General features: G+C 37.6%; 1 protein-coding gene across 1 annotated transcript in view; it reads left to right on the top strand.

Annotated features, from left to right (window-relative positions):
* Positions 1 to 14,373, top strand: part of COL25A1 (collagen type XXV alpha 1 chain) — a 323,220-nt gene that overhangs the window by 256,168 nt on the left and 52,679 nt on the right. Inside the window, exons 14-18 of the mRNA XM_074823252.1 lie at positions 1,325 to 1,351; positions 3,711 to 3,755; positions 8,660 to 8,692; positions 8,849 to 8,884; positions 12,825 to 12,869. Of these exons, the coding sequence (XP_074679353.1) occupies positions 1,325 to 1,351; positions 3,711 to 3,755; positions 8,660 to 8,692; positions 8,849 to 8,884; positions 12,825 to 12,869 (186 nt within the window). The remainder of the gene's footprint in view (positions 1 to 1,324; positions 1,352 to 3,710; positions 3,756 to 8,659; positions 8,693 to 8,848; positions 8,885 to 12,824; positions 12,870 to 14,373) is intronic.

Raw genomic sequence — 14,373 nt, 5'->3', positions numbered from 1 at the left:
CGCAATATGCCTGCAAGTGTTTGGGAATTTGGGGACCTATTTAGAAAGGCTTTATTTATGCTCCTTACAATGTGTTTCAGGCTTCTTTTCAAGAACTACTGTGGTCGATTCTTTGACGAATGTCAGGGTTAAGTCTTGAGGGCTGATCCTGCTATTATGGAAGTTAGCAACAAGCCTCATTAGGAGCATGTCTCGGCCTGTATTTGTTAGATCAGAATGTCTTTTTGCACTTATTTTATTGTTAAATAATTTGTTCTGCTGTTTTAATATTGAACAAATGAAATAGAACATAAAGCTTATGATAACTTCATTTAAAAGAAAGCTCGCCATGTCTGAAATGATGGGATCTGTGAGCCTCTTGGAACGGGTAATGCTAAATTCTAATCCCATCAGCTGCAAGCGTGCGTTTTTGGTCAACATGTGCTCCTCAGCTGATTCCGTGTATCATGCTGCTGCTGACAGACACGCAGGGCAGGCTTTTTACATTTACTGACTGGGTGCTTGTCCATCAGGAATGAAAACAAACCATTTGGGAGCATGACCTTTTCTTACTTTGTATACAGAAGAAGCCAAATTATGGCAGTTGATGCTTAATTCGTATTCGCAGCTGTAGTCTTTGAGTTGCCTAGCGACCACCAGCCATCACAAGGGGCAAAGATGAGCCAGAGTGCAGTTGTGAGACAGAAATGCAGAGATGAGTTGTCAGGGTCAGGCCGGTGTGCAAAAGTGCATTTGCCATTGAGCCAGTTTCTCAAGGAAGTTATAATTTTGAAAAATAATGGCTATAAGTCATCTTTTTGTTACCGAGAATGTAAGGAGCACTGAAGGCTCTTTGCTCCCTGAATCAATTATGAATTAGTTCAAGACACTTAAGGCATTTTGTCTCTCCCAAGGAGCCTTCTAAGCCATTAACAGAATCATAAGACTTTCCCCTCACATACAGCCTTTGGATTTTTCCTTTGTTCATTCCCAAAATAAGGAGAACCAAATGTAGGAGTCACCTAGATCCTGGCAGGCCACTTCACAAAGACATGTGCCTCTTTGTCAGGGTTTAATCTAGGACAAAATGGGGGAAAAAAGTATTTACATTCAAATCATTAAGCTCTTAAAATTATGTTGAAGACAGATATCTGTTGAGTTCTGTTAAATTTACATATTTTATTGTTTATTGAAGATTTTCTTGTTGGATTTTACCATCTGAGGCAATGTCATCAGAAGTGACATAATTGTTACTAATTGGTACACTAATGATAGTAATACTAACATTTTGATTTTTGCTTGTGTTAGTAACTTACGACTTCTTTGCTCCAATTATTTTCATCAGGGTGACCCTGGAGAAAGAGGAGAAAAGGTGAGACATATTTCACTACCTTTGTGGTGGTTCTGTTTTGGAGAACTGCTTTGAAAGTTGCCAGTGCACTGATTCTGAGTTTAAAAAGAAATTAATGCAGCTACTAACTAGAACTCGAACAGCATTGTGCAGCCTTTACGAGTGTCAAATAATACCTACTAATGGAAGTTACTGATCTGCGATTACTGCAAGTGGGATTAGTCACAGAGAGCAGTGGTCATGTGTTAGAGGCTGCACAGCTGAGCAACTGTGCAACTAATCCTATCTATGATTAGTCTCAGGAAAAAATGACCTGTCATAATTTTCTCATAATTTGGTTTCAGTGCTCTGTCACCTGTGCAGAGTGAAACAGCTAGGTAACAGAGTGGTAACTATATAGACTCTAAATGATATATGGGTAACCAGTTTTCCCCATACTATAAATGGAGTTGTCCATTCTTGCTTGGATCAGTTTAAGGGCAAGGGAATCTGTCGCAATGATCTTAGGCTATAGACTATCTGGAGAGGTACCAGCAGCACAAATGGTACACTAACGGTGCTCCGACTTGCAGTGCGTTAGCAAGGAGTTACCTCTCTGACATCCACCGTCACGCCAAGACAAGAGGAGGGGGCGGAACAAGCTCCACACTGCAAAATATGGGTGTAATTCTGCTCTTCCAGGAAGCACCCATTTGAGAGTACACACTGAGTGAGAGTCAAGCTTCTGCATCTGTTCGAGGGCAGTTTGAGAACTGGCATAAGCCTTATTTTGAGTAGGAATCTGTACACAGCCTCATCTTCTGCGATTACACTGAGACATGTTTTTAAAAAGTAAGTTGCTTGTATTCAGGTGCAATTTGTTCTTGAGAAATGTTTACCCATGTCTTTGCAGCTGCAGTTGAATGTCACTTCCAGATCTGTGTAAATCCATGTAATAGCAGCTGGAAGCATACTTTGTAAAAGGCACTTCATTTCACGTTTTGAAAAGCACATCACAAAAATAATCCAGGGGAATCTTGAAAGTGTATACCCCACATGTAAAAGTATGTAACTGGAAATCTTGTTTCATGAAATCATTTCTTTTGTTAAAATTATATTGCTGAGGAACTTCAGTAATCCTTTGTCTGTTTTGAGACACAAAAGGAATAACTATAAATATTAACATATACTGAATTTCTGTTATTTAAAATCATGACATTTTTCCATAATCACCCTTTGTTTTTTCCTAAAAAAAAGTAACTGTAAATGCCCTCAATATGCTTTATCATGTCCAATCAACTTGGGATGACATTCCTAACAGTTACTATTTCATGTCTCCATGTTTCATCAAGCCCTTAATTAAAGTGCTGCTAGATTGTTAGCTAGTTCCCATTGTGTCAGTGACTGTGATATACAAAATGGTATCTGTTGTAAGTCTTCTGAAGGGAATTTTACATTAAGGTTTTCAGAGCAATATGACAGATACTGAATAAATATTTGTATTTGAATACTAGTACTGGTTATCTTACCAAGACCTACTAGAATGTTTTTTACCCTTCTTAGACTCAACATTTACCAATATTTTTGGCATTTTAAATGTTTCTTACACTTTACATGAACCTTAAGTCCCACAGAAATTTTTGGCCTGTAGTCTCATATATAATGAAGACTTTTTGGTGTAGTATGGATTTATTATATGGCTATATGACTATAAAGAGAAATTGGGTCTTTTTTATAGATAAATCTTTTGAAATGTTTCTTTACAAAGTTGTTTTTAAAGTAGACAATATCTACCCAGCCGTGAAGAAGTGTTATCTGAACATCACTTATTTAACAATAAACAATGCATAGAATTTATGGAGAGATAAGAGTAATTTTGGAGGCTCTTTGGAAGAGTGGCATTCAGTGAAGTTTTCTAGTTTGTAAATCATTCATGAAGGACTTCAGTCTCTGAGAGTATATTCCATAAATTACTTGAGAATCCTAATAAAAAGTATTGAAATTGTGTAACTGTCGCCTGAATTTGATTAGATGCATTTAGGTGAATGTCTCTTTGTTGGAAAAAAATATGTGTACTGGTAATTTAAAATGCTGAATCATCATGAAAACATTCCTTCATTGCTAAACCACAGTGAACTGGAGAAGTCTGTAGACTATACCGACAGGTAGTAATTTGATAGTTTGTGGGTTTTTCTGAGGACCTGTGAAAGGGATTACAGTTATAGTGAAGACTGTGTAAGACATAGCAGCTATATAAACCATGATTCATGACCATGTCGTAGAGAGATCGACTACCTGATTAACAAAATTAGCTTGCTAATCATGTTGCAATGCTGACTCTTCTCTGCATTCTGTGTGCTTACATAAAATCATTAAAATATGATATGTATTTTAATTACAGGGTGATGCTGGAGAAAATGGACCGAAGGGTGACACAGGAGAAAAGGTACGCTACTTATTAGTAGAGAAGAAAATTCATGCTTTAGGCATGCTTACAGTATAACCAGCTAATGAAAATAATAATTTGGTCAAAAGAAAAATGCATTTTAAGCTGTGTTTTTATTTAAAGATGCTGAGTGATCAGACTGAATTCATTTTTATGAACACCAGAAAAAATGTCACTGTTCTGTCCAATTAAGCATACAATTCCTGACTTTATACAGCAGCAGCTTTAGTACAGGATACATCAGCATGGCTCTAATTAGCACTCCTGTTTGCTGAAATTTGTGTCACGCAAAACTTCAGTCACAACCTGCCAGTGTGTTGGAACTAGGTCTGCTGAGTTATAGCCATTTCTGTTATAACCTTTTGCATTTGCCCTTCTGTGTTTCCCTCAAAGAGAGGGACCAAACTAATATGGGACAAAAAATATGGTATCATGATAGGTAACTTCCCTCCAAATTGCCCGCTGGACAATTGAGAGTTGAAGGCAAAAACTGTGTTTTAAATCTTTTTGCCAGATGACATCAGCAATGACATCACTTAATAGCTTGTTAGTTCATTGTTGCAAAGTACTGGCATGTCTAGAAGTCACTAAAGAGTAGACATTGTCAAAATTTTATTTTACTCAGGTTTATTTTATGCTGTATCACTGCAAAAAAACCAACAAAGCCTTGAGTTTTTAAATGTGCTTTACTTAAACAAGTCATATTCTTTAGCAGTCAGAGCAAAGCCTGTGTTGCACAGGAAGAAGAGTCAGTCATAATGATCTCTTCTGGCCATCACTTTAGAACTCATATGCTTTTAAAAACATTTATTTTAGTGACTACACTTGGGCAGCAGCATAAAAATTTTTTCGTGTACCCCTATATGTGTAATTGTTTAACCAACTCACATCAGTTTAGTGCACAGAGAATTTTATAATGGATTTATCAAGCTGGTAAGGAATGCATGCAAATCTCTCAGGTCCTATCATCTGGATAGAGTAAAGCTATGCTTTCAAGAACAGAAGGTTTTAATGGGACATATTCTAAAATCAGTGATTAAAAATAGACATTAGTTTTAAGAATAGTCAAGTTATTTGATTCCCAGAGTTCATTTAAATAATGAACTACTCTGTAGTCATGCTTATTAACCCATATGAAAGTGTTAAGAACCTTATTTAGTTAGTTACACAATGTATGGTGGTAGCATCATCTTGTTCCACTTTTATGTGATTTAAGAATATAATCTCTTAGCAAATATGAGATTTTGTTCAGATAGATCAGATAGTCCTGCAACAAGTAAATTAGAGGTTTATAATCTCTCTGGGAAGCCTAGTGCATCTTCAGTTATTGCTTTTCTACTTTATCAACTGTGAGAATGAACTTGCATCCACTAGAATGCCCATACTGCACTGTGGTCCGCAGTGAGCACATCTCCCTGCTTGGGATCTTGTTTAAGGAAAGAAAAAGTTCTCTCCTTCTTTTGGTGGGAAATCCTTTCTCCCCAGGCATAACATTTTAAACATTTCTGTGTGGGCTTTCAACAATTTGGCAGTCTAGCTGGGATCAACTTGTGGAAAGTACAGGTCATCAGGAGATTTCTTATATTGCTGTATCTGAAGAAATTTCAATAAACTTGTTGAACTTCATAATACAGAAGTCTCCCATCTTTTCCTGTTTTCATATAAATTTCAGAGGTAGGGTGGTGACATGGGAATATATGCTGTTTGTGTGGAGTGCATTGCTTTAACCATGACAGGATAGAATCCACTGCATGAATTTTTACCACAAAGTGAGCAGAACTGTGACTTAGTTGACTTTCATTGGTTTTCCTCCATTTTTCCTGCCTGTAAGACAATCTGCCACCCAGAAAAAAGATCCAGATCTTATAGGAGAGCTGCAGCTTAAAATTTCTGGTAGATAGCTCTGCAAACAGCACTTTGTATGGAGCTTAGGAGGGTGTTTTTTGGCAGATAATTTAGGAGTGAACATTGAACTTAGTGTCATTACATTACATTTGTACTACTTAACAAGGACTGTATTCTTTCCTGCTCTTCAGCATAGGGGGAAGTTTTTGCTGTTTGATCATTATGTATAATTCTAGCGTGAATTTGCTCACCAATCACTAATGATATAAGTGTTAGAGGAAATCAGAATGACTGTTACAGCCACAGTTAATTAACATATTCACAAAGTAGCCTTGACTTTTTTTTTAATATATTTTTTATTTGTATTTTTTTCTGTATTGTGTCTGCACTTTCTCTACTGGTGTCATGATCATCTTGAGGAGATAGTTAAACTTACCTTGACTGTAAACCCTGATACAATGCAGGGTTTCAAAGTAGCTCAGTAGCATTCCTTCTGTGTTTTCCACTGGGTGCTTTCTATTGGGCAGAAGATTAACATAAAAAAGCTATGTCTGTTTTCTTAAAAGAAGCAGATGAAATTGACTTCCAGCAAATTTCACAGCCAGCCTTATTGATGCATTATGTTTATACATCTCTTCTGTTATAGTTTTTCCCTACTACACAACTTGTGCCTTGTATTTGGGTAGCTCTGAAAAGTTTGGGTTATGTGTTACATTATGGAACTTCACTACCTGATGAGTAGTGAAAGTTTTTTTGCCAGCTGAACACTTGTGGGGAGGAGTGCAAGACTTATTAAGGGTGTTTTTAAAGGCTGTTTTTAAGAGAGCTGCTGGATGTATTCAGAGATAAGACTAGTATCCATTCAGTTCTGAGGTATTCAACAACATAAATGTACAAACCCTTCCTGCTCAGTAAACAAACCATTAATTTTATGTAAATAAATGCAGAGACCATTGCACTAGATCATAATGCTACACATATGCTTCAGATATTTAATTCGTAGTTCACAAAACTTAAAAACATTTCTTTAGAACCTTAAGTAATGTTTCTGTGAGATAAATACTAAATTTTCATTTTTATGGCAAGAAAGATCAGGGGACAACAGTTTCAGGCTTGGTTTAGGAATGGGTTCCTGTTTGTGCAATTAATGTAGCTTTGTCTTCTGAACTGCTGTACCTAGTGGCTCTCAGAAATACGGACTTGGGTGCGTACTTCTTGACCTGTGACTTAAGAAATAAACCATATTTGTTGAATTGTCCTGCTTTGAAGACAGTGTCAGTGTCAGACTTGAATTCTTGCTTCTACTCTTCTACTGTAGTCTTGGTCCCTAGAAACTACCAAGTATCTTCCTTCTGTGTGCATGTTCCCCCGATAAAGTTTCTTCATTTCCAAACTGTCTGACTCATCAGAGAGCCGAGAACATGCTGTACCATAATTTTTTCTTTAATCCCATATTAATTTTCATTCTTGCATGAAGGTGGATTATAAATACTTTGTGTCTTATCTTCCCCACATCCATCATTATCCTTTAAAATGTTTAACTGGTGAATGTTTCCTACCAGTTGCTTTGCCACTTTATAGCTATAAAAAGTCCTTGAGGTTTTGCAGTTGTACATGCTTGTAAGGAATATCAGCAGTATCACTCATGCATGTCTATCAAAATGAGGCAGCTCAAGTTTCCAGACGTTAATCAACCCTTCATTATACTGATTTTTGTGTTTTCCTCACACAAGAGCAAGCTATAGTAACTGTATAGAGAAAATCTATTCCTATTCTTCAAAGAGCAGTGAGCGTATTATCTGGTACCATTTAATTTTACGAGACTGTTACCAGAAAGACCCCAAACCAACTTTAAAACTATGGTATTCACAGAACACTTCATGCAGCTTCACTGAACCATGAGGAATGGGTATCCCCTATTTGTATTTTAATACACAGAATATTAAGCGGTTTTACACTGCTTATACATCTTCAAAGTGGATTGCAGTACTGGCTCCTGTGCTACCTATGTAAATCATTAGCAGGCTGCCGGGGAGCTTGAAGTTGCTACTGTTTAGCAACCTGTTACTTTCAATGAACAGTCCAAATTTATTTTGAATAAGGAATAATGAGACAGTTCTCCAAATATAAGCACTCTAGCCATCTTCAGCAGCATGTAGTTTGACTAGCAAACTTTTCATTAATTTAGCGTTTTTTCATTTTTATTTGGCGTGTCATTAAAAAAAATGTGGCGATGTTAGTATAGAAGAATTTTAAGGATCCTATGACAATTGTACAAAACTGGGAGCTAAAAGCTTCCTTGGCCACATCACCCACTGATCCTCTGCCCTTGTGCATATCACTGTCTGTTAAATCCAATCAACCCAGCAAAACATAGGTGAATTTTTTTGAATGCTAGGTCCCTCCTCAGAACAGAGACCTTTCCTGAATACATAAATTACTATAGCTCTCTCATCCTATAAAGTACAACACTTAACTGCATTAAAATACCAGTTTAAATATGCTGAAGAACTGGGGAAATAGAGCTATGACCTGTTCTGATGGGGGTAAACACATAGGTCACCTGGGTTTTTATTTAAGATGAACCTTCATTAGCACAAAAAGCTTTGTCAGTTGAGACCTGACACTTGCCATCTGTAGAATTAGGTCAAAAAGATTGCTCATATTCTTTGTAAATGGCAGTAAATTGTTTTTAATGTAGATCAGCAATTTAGAGATGTCAAAGTATGTTCCATCTTCTGGTTTTATGACGTACATTTATACAAAATCTGCAATTATATCTACATTATTAGTTGTGAAATTTGAGGTTAACTATTATGCTGTTTGGATGAGTGAAACTAAATCTGCATGTTCTTGAAAACAGTACTGTTCCTTTTCTGAATCACACTGATTTAATTAATTGGGTGAATTCCTATGTAGCAGCACAGAGAACAGGTAATCTTGCTATATAGTTATTTTGCTATATAATCTTGCCATACTCTTGCATGTTTTGTTATATCTGTTTCGTGAAAAACTGTATATGTAATAAGTGTGATTATTTCTTGTGGATTTTCTGTCAGGGTGACCCTGGTTCTTCTGCTGCAGGAATTAAGGTAATTTAGTTTTAAAGCAGTTGCACAGGGAGAAGAGGGGTGGTTGGTCTTTGTAGTGTCACAGATATTTTGGGTACCATTAACATCATGGTTTTACCCAGCTCTATTTTTAATGCATTTTGTCAGATCTCATGTCTTTCATTTCTTTTCTTTTAGGGTGAACCTGGTGAATCTGGACGGCCTGGTCAAAAGGTATTAGTTGGAAATGTTCAATTTTCCTTTTCTTTACTGTTGAATTTGTGATAAACGATGTTAGAGATGTTATCAGTGGCACTTACCCATACTAGGATGAGCCCAAGGCAGTATAATTTAACAGCTCAAGGCCTGTACACATTTGGTGTATGATCATTTTGTATTTTAAAAAAAGCACAGGAATGGTGATACTAATTAACATGAAAAGCAGTATTAGACTAACACACCTCCCCTTCTAGCCACAGCACACTTCTTGTATTGAAAGCTTACCCAACTGCAGCTGGTGAGGCTAACAAAGGACGGCTCTGCTCCTTGAGTGATCACAAATTAACCCTGCATGTTTGACTGAATATTAACCTTCAGACTATGGTACATTATTACATCTCATTAAGAAGAAAATAAATATTGACTAGAATCCCTTTCACATATACCTGTAAGGGAAATCAAACTGTCAGAGGCACATGGTGTTTTTGGAAGGACATAGACCAGGTAATGCTGCTCTGTTCTTCCTTCCAGGGGAAGAAATTCCCCTGGGTGCTCTGTGGCTGAGGCTGCTTTTGCAAGTAGAGGTCCAGCAAGAGCTGTAATGACTCTGTGCTGCATGAGGCCCTCTGAAGCTGGGGAATTTCCTCTCTGAATCCATGGTACATCAAACACAGTGAATGCTGTGCCTTCAGCTGCCTTTCATGAGAGTAGGAGGCAGATCCTGCTGGGATAGCTGGTGAAAGGGCAAAGAGAAGAGACAATGAGGGAACCAGATTTTTGCTTTGCAGTACTTGGTTTCACGTGGGAGCCTTCGGCACCATTCTCGCCTCTTGTAACATTGCAAATTACCCACTGCTGCCAGAGTGGAGCGGAGTCCAGCTGCCAGTTGCGCTAGCAGGTATTCCAGAGCTAAAATTCTATATAGTGAATGGCAGTACAACCATTTTCTAATACTCAAGGTCTTCTGGTGACTAAGCAAACCCCCAAAACACATATAAAATAAAATAAGAAGTGAAATCTTTTTGGTTGAGAAATTATAACTGTCATCAATTATAACAGACTAAACAAAGGCTATTATGGTTGCAAATGCAGTTCTTCAGTAAAATGCAGTTTTAATTAGGAAAGGTAATCAAAGTAGTTTAAAGCTATCTAATCCACAGAATCATTCAGTGTGTGCATTCTGCAGTGTATGTTTTGATTGGGTAATAAACTAGAAAATGCACTTAAGATCCTGCTGAGATTCATACTCTCATTAGCTGGCTGCCATGGAGGCAAAACTAGCAGTGATTTATCAGCAGGCTCCTGGATCTCAGTCCCCAGGCACTCAGGTTTGATCTCATTTAGGTAACATAGATAAGTGGGAGGTACGCAGTTCAGTTTCTATAGTCTCAGCTTGTTGTTCACACCAAATGGGGCTTAATGTGCTCTTTCCACTTCAACTCACAAGCTTCCAGTATGCTACATTCATGTCCCCAGCCCACACCAGAAGCTCCCGTAATGCACTCATTCAGAGTGTCTCCTCCAGCCAGCTGCCCCGTGTCTGCTGTTCTGCTCCCTGCTTAGCAGGAACTCATTCACCCCAGCAGAGGTTGTGAGGGACCCTTTTTTCAACTGGAGGCATGTCTCTGCCCTCTATGCCATCTCAATACTTTTCCCCCTACTGTCTCCCATTCATATTTCCTTCCTCCATCTTCCCTCCTTTCTTATATCTTTTTTCTTCTTCTTCCAGTTATTCCTTGTCCATCTTCTAAGGACAGATAAACGTTGAGCTGCCCACCTGAATATTATTTACATGAAATGAAATGTGACGGTATTTCAATGGCTTGACAAGGCTGTTGTGTGCCATGTGTATTGCAAAGGTGATAGAAAGACCCGCCTTGCCAACCTGAGCATTATGAGATGGAGTTAGTATCCAACCTTTGTTTCTTTAAAAATCATTCTTCTCATAAATCATACTCAAATCTTTTGTATCAGGAAAGGTCCAGAAAAGAAAATATTATCCCTTAACCTACAATACTAATTCTAATGAAGCATTAGTGATTTCATTGTGTTTCGTGTTTGTTAACGTATCTTTGAGGGGCGTTTTAGATTACAGTGACTCTGAATTGGCTTTGCTGGATCCTTTCTGCTTGTTATGGGTGGGTCTGTGGAGGTTAGCTCTGTCCTAAGACTAAACAGGGACCTACTGCAGCAGTAGTAATAGATTATCAGTTACAATTATTCAAATGCTGTGCTTACAAGTGAAATTCAGTGTTTCCAAAACTAGATGAGAAAAGGTCATGATAGAAGTGTGGTTTGTGTGGCTACTCAAGTAAGAAACTGAAAGACAGAGGAGTAGGGTTTTGGAGCTATCTTTTTGTCAGGAATGAGTGCAACAGAGGCCTTTTGAAGGATTATTCTTTTGCAAGAGTGACAACACATTTTCTGCTTTAGAAAGTATTAGGCAACGTTAAAAAAAAAAAAAAAAGTGTCTATTGAAAATGGTATCCTAGCCTCTATTCTTTCATCTGATTTTATAGTTAATATTTTGAGACTGTAATCTTTCCTGTGCTTTCACGCAATGTGAACAGTTAAAATTTTGGAGTAACTGAAATGGACAAAGAAGTTGTTATCAGATCCTTCTATAACATTTAAAAATCACTCCATTTGGTAAAGTGATTTGCAGACCCTCTATTATGTTTTTCAGTTTGTGGCAGAATGTAATTTCATTTTAGTACTTCAAGTCTATTTAATATTACTGCCTCAAAGAAGTGGGTTTTGGTACTGTAGTCTGATGAACATCTGTATTATGTACACATGTGTTTATGTTCATGTATGTATACACATGTATATGTGAGTATATGAATGTATGTAAGTGTGTGCATATGCACACACATGTAAAATATTTTAGTAGCACAATCTGTATGAATCAGCCCAAACCACAGGGTTGAAATCTGGATTTCTATAAAGCTCAGGAGTGTACAAAATCTGGAATACAGTTCAACTCATTATAAAGGTAAAAGTTGGCTTCAGAGTTCAGACCTGATCTTCCGGAAAGTTCAGGGAATATTTAGATCCAATGTGCTGGTTAGAATCCATGTCTGTATTAAAATCTCCAGCCTTAAAAATAATGTTTTCTTCACATGTTATTTCTCTTTTTTTTTTTTCTGTTCATCATCTTTATTTCCCCAGACAACATCTTTCCATTTAGCTGATACTGCAAAATGACCATTCATGAGAATGTTGTCATTCTTGTCTTAGACTAATATCAACTTCATTCAAAAATTAATACATTCAATTTTCAATTCCTGTTACAAAATTACCCTTACAAATGCAGTACTATAGGTCTTTTCATTGCAATTTTAAATAAGCAAGGTGTTTCTGGGTAAAGCAATAGAAGGTTGCATTCACACTAATCTTCATGACACCATGTATATTCACAGATAAATAGCAAGCACTGAAATGATGCTATGGATAGCTCTATAAAAATGATGGCCCAGTTATAATTAGGCAGTCCTGCTTGAATCGCGCAATTTAAACCAAGCTCTTTTGAATTGTTTTGTAACTAAATCAGACAGCTACACAGCACAATATCTAGCTCAGAGCTGAAAATGGAACAGAATTAAACATCTGTTGTAAGTATGGAACTGAAATGGCAGTGTTCAAAATGAACCAGTGCTGCTTGTTTTCTTCTCTTTGGTGAAGGGTAATGTGAATTCATTTTTGGCTTTCCTGACATGGATTTTCAACCTGGGTGTCATCTTCACATCCAAGGTTCCCAGAAGATATTTCAGGTCTTAACATGACTCTTACTAACTGTACATTTAAGTCACTCAATTTGAAAATATCAGTCCTGCTTGAACTGACTAGCAGTCATCTGTGCTCTTTTATCTTGCTGCAGAATATACAGGGGTGTTCACTGGATAGTGATCATAACTGAATAATGTCTGTAATATTATGTAATTTTCCTGTGTAGGGTGAACCAGGTCTTCCTGGGCTTCCTGGACTCCCTGGGATAAAGGTAAATAAACTGTAGTCTCTGTTGTACTGGGGTGGACACCATAAAGAGGGGGACTGCAAGAATATGGCTAAAATAGACTTACTATACATGTGCTATATGTTCTTCTCTGGTGGGGGATTGAACTGGGGATTGTCACAGAAAGGTTTCACATGGAAAATTGGTTGTCTATGAGTAAGCAAACAGTATATCTTACATTAAAAAGTGAAGTAGAACATTGCATTCTAGTGCTTTAAAAAAATAGTCTAATATAGTAGCTTTTAATATTTTTATTTAATGGAAGTGGCTCGTCATCAAAGTTTTACTTGGTTTCTGCTTTGATGTGTGCTTTCCAGTAGCAACAGTCTACTGAATTTACCAAGCCTCCAGCCAGAGAACTGCATTAATTATACACAGGCTGTGGAGAACTGGCTCTGTCAACAAAAATATTCTGTGCTCCATTACACAGCAGTGATATCCACTGACAAGTCAAAATGTTTTAATAAGATCCTACTCAGCATTAGCTGCAGTTCCTGACCCTAATACCTGGTTTACTCCCTGAATTCTGTTTTGTCTGGGTTCTAGGTAAGTTGATACAAAAGACATGTGGTTGGTTTAGTTCTAGCATAAGTGGTTGCATTGGGAGCTGCAGACACTTGCAGTTTGAGCTGTAACTGTATAGTACTGCACTAAGTGAGTGGATTCACATATCCTGAGTGAGTGCAGATTAGAGTGGTTCTTCTCCTTTGTGGCAAAGACTGTTCTTTCAGAAAACAAAATCTCTTTGAAACTTTTTCTTTGCATTTCAGCACAGGCCTGTGTATACCTCAGGAGATAGTTTATATCATTTCTCCAATAACAAGGGGAATAAGCCAGAGGCCAAACTCTTGTCCATGTTGATAGGATTTGGAATTTGTCTCATGGAATGTAACATTTGCAGTGTTTTTCTCAAGGGACATGTGAACTGCCACAGCACTGAAGCATCATGTCCCTTCTGTGTTACCAGTGAATTATGGGAAGAATTGAAAGTGCATGTTAAAGCTTGTGTGTTGTAATACCTGAAAATGTAGTTCCCAGGGAGGCTGTTCATTTTCTGTGAGAGTGAACTCTATATTGACTAGTGAAGATCATGTAGGAGCAGAGTCCTTTCTGTGATTAAATTGTATTTTTATAAGGACCTTTGACAGCAATCCCTATTCGGTTTACTTTAACAGTGAGCAAAGAGGTACCTCAGTTGGAGGTCAGTGCCAGCGTCCTGGGGGCATTTGCCAAAACCAGCTGGAGTTACGGCTGGTCTTTGGGGATTCCATGTAAAGTAAATAAAAAAAGACTAAATCTGAGCCTCTGCTTTGGGAAAATTATTGCTGTTAAGCTTTATTTCTTGGTGGTAAGAACGGCTCAGAAGGGCAGCTTTCAGATTCACCTGACAAGCAAGATGTGAAGAATGGATGAAGTGTGGGAGTTTTGCCCAGTGAAAGTTTGTTTCAAAATTCAGTGGATACAGTGGAAAAACAGTACAGTTGCCTGC

This window comes from Strix aluco, chromosome 4, assembly GCF_031877795.1.
Source record: "Strix aluco isolate bStrAlu1 chromosome 4, bStrAlu1.hap1, whole genome shotgun sequence".
NCBI classification, from domain to species: Eukaryota; Metazoa; Chordata; class Aves; order Strigiformes; family Strigidae; genus Strix; species Strix aluco.
The sequence above is the reverse complement of the archived record's forward strand: the minus strand, read 5'-3'. Positions and strand labels throughout refer to the sequence as shown.